Consider the following 10,304-nt stretch of genomic DNA (forward strand, 5'->3'; position numbering starts at 1 on the left):
GCGTGTGACATATGGGGGAGGGGAATTGGTGAACTTTAACAGGAGTTCAAAAACAGAGGAACACAAAATGTGATAAACCTGTCATCTCAGAAAAGATGTAGAATTGTTGTGACATTTGAATAAGAATCAGTGAAGAACATATTTTGATCCTTACCTCAAACTAAGCAAATGTGATTACAGAACTTATTCATCGGAGTCAGATATGCCAAGTGAAAGCACAGTTGTCACATAAGATATGTGCTTAAGGTGATTTCAGAAGGAGGAATGACAGAGTGTGACACTGAACTCTATAAAGCTTAAGAGAAACACAGATTAATCATCCATATTTAAGTTAAAAAAATCAATTAACATGGGAATGATGTGAAGTTCAGGTTTTCAAGAAAGTATTTGGTAGTTTACAATGTAAACAATTCAATAGCAGATACATAACAATATTTAAATCTGAAACTCTATGTAAATATTAGACACTTATTAATATCTTCAAACAAGCTGGTCTTATATAGAAGAAAACATTCTTATGAGGATGTGAGCACTGTACACATAGAAAAAGACATTGGGTGTTTACTAAATAAGTTACCTAAATTTGAGAGCCATGGACTTGTCAAGTGATGGTTACTGAATAATTATTTCCAGATAACTGAGCTATAACTTAACCCAAGGAAGTCTAGTTACAACAAGAAAGCTCTGTCTCACAGACCTTAATGCCCTTCCACCATCATGGATTCACAGCAAAAAAATTACCTAAGTTAAAGTTAAAAGTATATCCAAGTTTATATTCTAAGTCATTCTTTCCATGGAAGAAATAATCCTAGAAGCAAATTTGAGGAGAGTCCGCTTGTCAACCTTTCTGTAGGACGATCTTGTGCTCTGTATATTCAGATACTGGTTTCTGTTTTCTGAGATCTAGTTACAGACAGAGCACAGGCATTGTCATGAATATTGAAGAAGCTTCTGTATCAATGTGGTGTAAAGAATGTTCCCCAGTTAACTCTGACTGGTTAATAAAAAGGCTAAACAGTCAATGACTAGGCAGAGGAGAGAGAAAAGTTGGACTTCTGATCTCAGCCAGGGGTCTAAGGGGGTTAGAACCAGGAGAAGGAGTTGGCCATGAGGCAGGTAAGGCTTCAAGAGAAAAAAGATCCATGAAGCAGGTAGAGGCAGAAGAATAAGGATGCCAGGAGCTCAGGCATGAGAATTCCTCAAAGGAGTTCCCTATGAGGACATGCATATAGCAGAACCAGCCAGAGCAAGACTCAGATGGCATTTATCTGGATATTAACAGCCTACTTTGGTTAGAAATGCTCAAAACATGCCAAGCATGGTACCAGCAATTTATTAATAAAAATACCAGATCTCGTGTCTTTTATTCAGGAGCTTTATGGTCTAAAGTGTGTGTAGAAAGCATTGCAGATATTTGGAGCAAAAGGGGGCATTGCAAAACTTCCAAAATATACTACCATACAACCTGGGTCCTAGACACTCACAACAGCTGAAACACTTACATAGATCCTTCTCTCCAGCAAAAGAAATAAAATAGAAAGACGATAAGTGTTCCCATCTCCAGATTCTTTAGGATAACCAAAACAGAAAGCTCATTTGGAGGGCAAGTACGATAAAGACCTCTGTCCAGGAGACCCAGTAGAACAAAAGAAACTATGAAAGACCAAAAAAGGCACTCTAGGTTACATGGAGAGCTAGAGAACCAAGCATGCCCAGTTTGTCTTGTAAATTCTCCACTGAGAAAAGCAAAATGTTTTTTGCTGAGATATGTCACTGGATACAGGAAAGTATAATTCCTTCTCATCAAAGCACACTGAAAATGAGTAGAAGAATTTTCTTTACAAGAGTCTTACAAAGTAAAAATACAAATGATGTCGCTATAAAAAGCTATGAGAATCAGAATATCTTCACAGGGAGATTAACTTCACAATAAAAAAGAAAATCACAAGGATATCCTAAAGTCAGTACATCAGCTAATTCTAAGCATCAGAACCTCAAAGAAGATAGATACTTTTTAAATGGACAGTAGATTGTCTTTGACGAGCAAAGCAGCTTTGCACAGTGAATACATTTAGTACTTCCAAATGTAAGTCTTAAACACCAATTTAAAAGAGTCTTTAAGAGTCAAGTACTTAAAGCATAATCTAGCAGAAGAAAAGCAAACAGCATATGGTTGAGAAGCGGTGAAAATTAAAGGATAAATTCTTTCTGAAAGAGATAGAAATTAGAAGTGATAGCACCGAGTACCCAATGTTTACATGTTTACATGTGCTATACACACATATATCGTAGTAGTGTGACTATGCAGACAGACCACCAGCTCGTGAGATTTGGTAGAATTCTAAGCTTGCATTTTGTCAACTTTAACTGAAAAAGAAGGAGTTGCCTTCTATCTCACTAGGTTTGGATTGTGGTCAGAACAGGCAGATGGGGACCTGCACAGCATCCATGTAGACACAGCAGTAACAAGTTTCTCTTGGATCTTTCTTACAGAATCATTTCATAACTAATATAATCACAGATTCCTAAGTAAAAGAAGACTTTTACTAAATGTGACTCCTTCTTTCGAGGAACTTCAGATTCTTTCACTTAAACAGGTAAGTGCAGAGCAAAGGCTCTATTGCAAGTCCAAGAAATGGAGCCAGCCAGGCCTTCCGAGAGTTTATAGATGGGTGTTGAACTATGAATGCTTAGAAGAGCTGACTAGAGAGATGAACAGTTTATTTTTAAAGCAGAGGGAAGCTCCTGATTACTCTAAGAGCTTTCTCAGAGGTGGGTGTTAAGGTTCACAGAGCATATTTAGCTTTAAATTGCCAAGGTTTGGGTGAGCAGTATGCTCAGGGTAAGTCTGTCTGCAACCTGGAGAGGAGGTGTGACTTGAATTATCTTGCAGAAGCATCTTCCAAGGGTTAGTACAAAGCAAACAGACCCAATTAAGTGCTCAGGTTACTTTTAATAGAAGTCACTCTGGGTATAAAGGAATCTGATTACACAGGAATGGCAAAAGAGACCACTGTCCTTGGACTCCAGTTAGACTGAGTTCATAATTGTGAAGGAGAACTCAAGTTAACACAGGAGCAATGAAGAACGACTGGGCATGAGGGACCTAACTGGGGGATTTCAGTAGTAAAGCAATTACATATGTGGGCAGTAAAGGCTAACTTAACTCTCTAAAATGAAGAGTCGGTGGACGGCATTGCTAAGAACAGAGCCAGGAAACAAAACAAGACAAATACATTTGATGGACTAGAGAAGATTATTAGTTTATCTAGGGACAAGTGAATTCTGAGGGACTTAAGGGAGTCAGATAGCTGTATTAACAGCAGCAGAAGAATGCATGGTCTATCTTCCAGAGAATTTTTAAATTAAGAACTATATCTGAGCATTTAAATTCCTGAGAAAACTATTCAGTTGCTCCAGTCGTCAAATTTGAAAAGTTGAATACTACCGAAGGCAAAATTATAGTCTTAGCTGGTATTTTTTTTGTTTTTTTCTTTATGCCATACTAAACCAAAATGGAATAAAAACTTGGAATCTGGATAATTGTTAAGCAATGCACAGTGTACCTGAACTGCGCCCCATTCAGTAGTTGTGAGCCTGTGCCTTTTAACTGTGGCTTTTCTCCAGTAGACATCCAGGGACAGCTTGCTAGCACACCTGCCATCAGAGTCAACAGGAATGGATTCCAGCAAACCTGCGATCTTTTTTTCTTCACTATAGGGGTGAACAACCCTGGAGGAAAAGAGTAGTCCCCTATGCAGCCAGAAATCAACACATTCTTCTCCTAACAGAAAGCTAACTCCCTGGGAGAAAACAGACACTTCTCTCAGAAAATGAACACAGCAGTCTATGGGACCCATAACCAAGCAGAAAGATATTATTAGGTTCTGACGAGCACCGAGGATATAAAGACTTCCCATAACTGGTCTAACTGTTTTCCATCATCCACCAACCTCTATCTTGCCCATTTTGTTCTTTAAGGTATATATTTTTCCCCCAAACCCATCTAAATGTCAGCAGCACATGGTTCAAAAACTGGCTCAATCAATAGGGTGGTTTTGGATGCCATGATACTTTAGCATTCCTACTTGGGTGTTACTTATTGAATGAAGGCCTAACTAATACTCTGAGTCCTTTCTGACCTATATTGTAACAGTTTGTGTAGATGTATCATTGTCCCCTTTGAGATAAAAGACAAGCTTGATTTATCCCAGTGTAACGGCTTTGTATGTAGACAATGTCCAGTAAACATTATCAGAAAGATGAGACAAGGGATACGGATTCCTTTCTCTGTGGAAAATATCCTTTTTCCAGACATATGTCAATCTAGGATATCTCAGAAACAGGTAATCTAGAGCCCTCCACACAGGTTTTTGGAGGGTTTGTTTGTTTGTTTTTGTTTTTTTGTTTTTGTTTTTTTTTTCTGTTTTGTTGTTCTCTATGAAGCTCATTGACAAAATGTCTGCTGCCATGGCTGTTGGCCTGATGGTAAAGCAGCCAAATACCAAGGATAAAAGAAGTGTGGGCACAATGCCTTATTCCTAACCTATTTGACACACATTGTTTCTTATTATAATGATGTCAAAATAAAATTATCTGATGTCTTTCTTTAAGACTATACAACTCTTTCATTATTTGAACTTGTTATCAATGCATTTCTGATAAGAACATCAATCTGGTTCTTGCAGTTCAAATAGCTTGTTCATCACAGCAAATGTTATGAGATTGTCTAAAACAGTTCTTTTGAAGGTGAAGAACAAAACCAAAAAGAAGCAATGTACAGCATCTTACCATTTCTTCCTCTTCTCTCTCTCTTTCCTTCCCCCTTTCTTCTTCCATCTCTCTGATAAGTTTAAATTTAAAACATAATTCTGTTTAGCACAACCACCCTCAAACCTAGAGTGGACCTTGTGGAGTTTCTTGAATATGAAACAGAGATCCAGGAAGGAGGAGGAAGCTCTGAAGAAGAGTGCCTTCTCCAGTGTTCATCCACACTAACATGGTAGAAACAGCCCTGTTACCTTAAAATGTTCAGACTGTCCTTTGGTGCCACTCCTTCCAGATGACTCGCATCTGGCTCTATATCCAGCAGAGGCCCAAGCAGTAGCACCTCCGACTCTGAAGGGGAATTGGAGCATCTGCCTTGCATCCAAGGGACTTGAGACTCATTTTCAGAATTGAGTCCCTGTCTCTCACATTGTGTCTACATGATGGGAGGAGGAGGAAACAGCTTACCACCATATCCTAGGCTGCTTCATACATATGCCATTACCAGATGTGAGGGGAAAATCCCACATAAGTTAGACCTTCTGTTCCTGATGATTTCAGATGGTATCCTGAATACTGTATTAGCAGAAAGTGCTCAAAAACCTGCTTTGTGGACTAGCAGGTGTGTGGCTCAGTAGGCTAGTACAATGGGAAAGAGACACCAGCTGAGATAGAAAGAATTCCCACAGGGATTCTCACAGTCTGACCTATACATACACACCCCATGAGTTCCCTTCCCTGGAATGTGGAGCGAGCAGACACATGAATATGTAGATGAGGCATAGGTTAAGGATATAATTAAGATAAGTAGTGAGCTGACCTTGAGTTCATCAGAAAGGAGATTATCTTGAAGGGTCCTGCCTTAAAGGAACATCTACAAAAGACCTTTTGCTGATCTTGGAGAAATAAGCTGTTCTCTTATGAGATCATGCATTTGAGAGGCTAAGGAGCAATAATACCTCTTGGCAGGCTCTCCTCTCTCTGTTAAGAGTGCCTGGTTGAGAGCTAGGACTTCAGTTATAAATATGTAAGTCTGCCAACCATTGTTTTAGGACAGAGGGGGACCTGATACCTTAGATGGGACCACAGGTACAGCTGACAATTTGTTTATGACCTTGCTGGCCTAACAAAACAGGACTCAGCTGACCAATGCCTAGACATCCCAGCTACAGCTACGAAGGGGAGATGGCAAACATCTCTTTGTTGTGGTGATTATTACACAGAAATAGAACACTAACATAGGACCCTGAGTTCCTAAGCAAAGATAGGAGGAATACAAAATCTACATCAATAGCAGGTAAAAAAACAAAGCAAGACCAAAGAGCACAAATCTTTGCAAACTTTAATAAGTAGAGTGCAGGGGACTTCTTCCTAAGTGTATTCACGTAAGCTTTAGAGACAGGCCCATATATAATAAAGTCTATTGCTTTTTATCAGCCTCTGTTTACATTCTCCAAACCACAACTCAGCAAAGACTTAAGGAGAGTTGCACTGGCTTCTGCCCTAACCTACTCTGCCCTTGGCAGAACTGGGTATACTGTGTTTCTTCCATGCCTCTAGCATGAAGAACTTAAAATAATAGCAACAAACTCCACATAAAAAATGCATCCACACAAAAAATAATTATAACTTTAATACATTTCATTAAATCTTTTGGTCATGCTATATAAGTATACACAAAATATATACAATATTAATGAGTACCACCTTTGTTGTGAAGATGTTAGGTACCACTATATTGATAGGGCACTTCAGGTTACAATTTGTCTTAGTAACCACATAGAGAAAGAAGCATTCTGTCCAAATTTAGATAGGTCTGGAAAACATAGGCTAATGCAACATCATGTTTGATTGAAAAGGATACATCTTTATATCTTCCAAAAAAGGAATGTAAGTTCTCATCAGATGGTATTTATGCCACACATGGTGACAAATACTCACACTTAAGAACTATTTTTTCTAAATATATCCTTAAATGTTTTTTATTATTCTTGCTTTAGTATTTATGGTAATATTAATATAGTTAAAGCCAATATTTATTCAGACAGGTTACAATGCACTAAACATAGTCAATGAAAGTAGCTATGTAAATATGAGCTATATGTTAGGTATGATATTCATATATGTCTTTTTAAGTGAGAAGCATTCATGCATGAAATGAATCAAACAAATTTTTGTAGTTAACTTTTTTCTCCATAAATTGGGTATATGGATTCAACAGCTAAAGGGTATTTGGTCTATGTCTCATTATACTTCATTTAAATAATCTAGAAGATATTTCTATAAGGATACTTCAGTTATAATTTTCTTTACGTAATATTTGTTTCTAAAAATGTTTATAAATTACATATATATGAAAATGAGGAGAAAAATTTGATAGTGCAGATCAGAAGAGCAGCAATAGGTGATTTAAAACCTTCTTTTCTGTTGTCCTAGCATACTGTAAATTTATAGGATTATGCTGTAGCTGTCTGGATGGTAGCGCATTTAGTTTTCCACTGGGAGACCTTTAGCTGATGCCTTGAATTCTTCTAATGTTTTTAATTTTGGTAGTAAATCAGTAGAGATAATAATAAAAATATCTGTATATTTTTTAGGTTAGAAAGTTTGCCAAGATGATTTTTTTATCTTGTATTTTCATTAAAATTGTTCAAAATAAAAATAAAACCGCCTCTCAGAGCTCCCAGGGACTAAACCCCTACCAAAGAGTACACCTGGAGGGACCCATGGCTGTTGCTTATGTAGCAGAGGATGGCCTGATCTGGCATCCATAGGAGAGAAAGCCCTTGGTCCTCTGAAGGCTCAATGCCTCCACCCCTGTGTAGGAGAATGCCAGGGCAGCCAGGTGGGAGTGGGCAGGGGTGTGGGGGAGCACCCTCAAAGAAGCAGGGGAAGGGGGGATGGTATGGGGGTTGCTAAGGGAAACCTGGAAAGGTGATACCATTTGAAATGTAAATAAATAAAATATCCGATAAAAAATAACAAAACCTACATGAGAATGCCCATAAAACATATCACAGAAATGAGGTAGAAATGATCAGATTCAACTCAGTACAGAATAAAACAGCAATATAAAATTCTCAGCATACTTCTGAAATGCAGAGTTGGCAATTAAAATTTTGATACTTTAAAACTTGCATATAGCCTTGTTGTTTGAAAGAAAATAAATTACTTTTATGAATGTATCCAGAGTAAATAGAATAATCATTGGAAAAATGTTTCAAGACTGGAACTACTTAAAAAATGTTATCAGCAAGAAAACATCATAAGATCAACAGAACCTTTAACTGGAAGAGTGATATTTCCACAATTCTACATTTAGCAAATTTTAAGACTGAGAATGTACTTAAATTTCAGATTACTTCAGTTATTCTGCAATTTAATTAAAAAGGTTAAATGAGAAACTAGCAATCTTTTTGTAACAGAGTTTCTTGAGAGAAGAAATATTCATTACATGTTGTAAACAAAATCTTGCCACTGTCAATGTGTATGTTACTCACTGCTTGAGAATACTGTGGTTTCATGAGCCCTGGATCTCTCCAGAATTCCTCAAGACCATGGGAGCACAGATCAGGTATGGTATGTATATATGTATATATATGTATGTATATATATATATATATATATATATATATCCTCCATTCAACTTTAAATGACAATGGCATAAGCCAATCAGTATTTTCTAATCCCTCACCTTCAAGACATACACTCAGGACTGATGTTTAGACCACCTTGGTTTGGAATATTCAACTTTGAGAACCATCATCTGGTCAGAACTGCTTTTTAGAGATCCAAGTTATAGAAGCTAGAGACAGTGATGTTGATTTTGGCGGTATATCACCTTTAGAGCAGTTAGAATCAGTAATGTTGATTATGAAGGTGGTGTCAGTGGGCAGAAGCTGAATAGTGCCAGATTAATTTTTTATTGTCATCTAATAAAACACAATATGAAAAGGTAAAGAATGGATACCTCTAAAGATTATTTTAAAAGAACAGCTACCAAAAAAAAGTGTGCGAACAGCCACAACTATCCTTGACAAGACTGAATTTTGAAACCAAAACCCAAACAAAATCAAAGAGTACTTCACTTTTTGTCATGTAAAACTTGCCCAACTCTTCCAAAAGATTAAAATCTTGTGTCCCACCTTTTCAGAAGGGTCGGTGCACCCAGACAGTCTGTGTGGTAGTGGAAGGAGATGTGAAATTTCACACAGGCTCCAAGAGGTGCCTGGCCACAGTATAAAATAGAGACCTCTGAACTGCTGAGAAAGCTTTTAGAATGAGTGAGTCTATGAGTCTTATGAACCCGACAGGAAGAGGGCAAGAGCACACAGAAACTGCCTATAATGAAGATGTGAGTATCCTGGTGGGACCTACTGCCAGCGTTTCTTAAGGACAGATATAACCAATTACAAGATTCCCCAGGCTCCCGCACAAGAAGCCTGGAAGAGAGGACCTGACCGTGGTCCTGAAAAACCCCGGGCTCTTTCCAGAAGGACACAAAACACCTTATCTGTACTCAGATCTTTTTCCCCAGTCCAACCCAAGAAGTCAGATACTCAATACTATTTCACTTCACAAGACTCTGAAACTTTCCCTGTGGTTGAAACAGTCTTCACAATGTTCAACTCCTCCTTCCTCAATAGTCTTTCCTCGAGTGCTGCGGTAATTTCAATGTTAGGAGGTGAGATTCTGAGAGAGAGACTCCCAACACTCAGAAAAGTCTATAGACAGCTCACACCTGGCCTGCATGAATCTACGCAGGATTTCTTAAACTCGAATGAAAAAAAAAATCCACTGGAGTCTGGAAAAACCTCCAAACTCTAACCCGGGTAGCGTTGGAACTCTAAAAAAATAAAGTGCACAGCATCTCAACCCTGTACCAAGCTACCCTAGGTACCGAAGAGCACAGGTCCCACTGCGAATTGTCGATCATTTTCAGACCTGTGTTCCTGTGTTCCAGACCTAGCAATCAAGGGAGCCACCTAAACCTAAACCAATACAAGTGCTTGTATGATGTGTGTGTGTGTGTGTGTGTGTGTGTGTTTGGGGGTGGGTGGGAGATCTTGTTTTATTTTGTTTCCTTTTCTCCATTAAAAGATACCCTGGCTACCCTGAAAAGAAGGCAAATTATTGCGCGGATGGAAACAGAGAAGAGGGAGCAAAAGTGGAAGAGAAAACCATCCTAGGGAAAACGGGCAACTCCGGCAACCCTACTTACGTGTTCCGTCGAAACGGGTGGCAATAGTGTCCAGGAAGGTGTTCTGTGGCGCCAGTAATCCTTTCATAACCGGCATTTTTCCAGCACTGTGTGAAATTCCCCATCAAAGTTTGTCCACAAGGATGGCTCTGTAGGAAAGTGCCAAGCTGGAAGAAGCCACCAGGAGCGTGATGACGGCAGGGGCGGGGGGCCAGGCGTGCAGAGGATGGGGCCGGGCAAAGAAAGGGGGTGGCAGCTGAAGGAACTACTCCCCGCTGCACAGTGACCAGAGCAGCCCGCGACCAGAGCTCTGAGCCCGTCTCGTTCCAGACTTCCT

General features: G+C 38.9%; 1 protein-coding gene across 1 annotated transcript in view; it reads right to left on the reverse strand.

Annotated features, from left to right (window-relative positions):
• Positions 1 to 10,064, reverse strand: part of Kcnh8 (potassium voltage-gated channel subfamily H member 8) — a 430,038-nt gene extending 419,974 nt beyond the window's left edge. The window contains exon 1 of the mRNA XM_052192780.1: positions 9,989 to 10,064. Coding sequence (XP_052048740.1) covers positions 9,989 to 10,064 — 76 coding nt within the window. The remainder of the gene's footprint in view (positions 1 to 9,988) is intronic.
• Positions 10,065 to 10,304: the final 240 nt, after the last annotated feature.

Source organism: Apodemus sylvaticus, chromosome 9 (genome assembly GCF_947179515.1).
Source record: "Apodemus sylvaticus chromosome 9, mApoSyl1.1, whole genome shotgun sequence".
NCBI lineage: Eukaryota > Metazoa > Chordata > Mammalia > Rodentia > Muridae > Apodemus > Apodemus sylvaticus.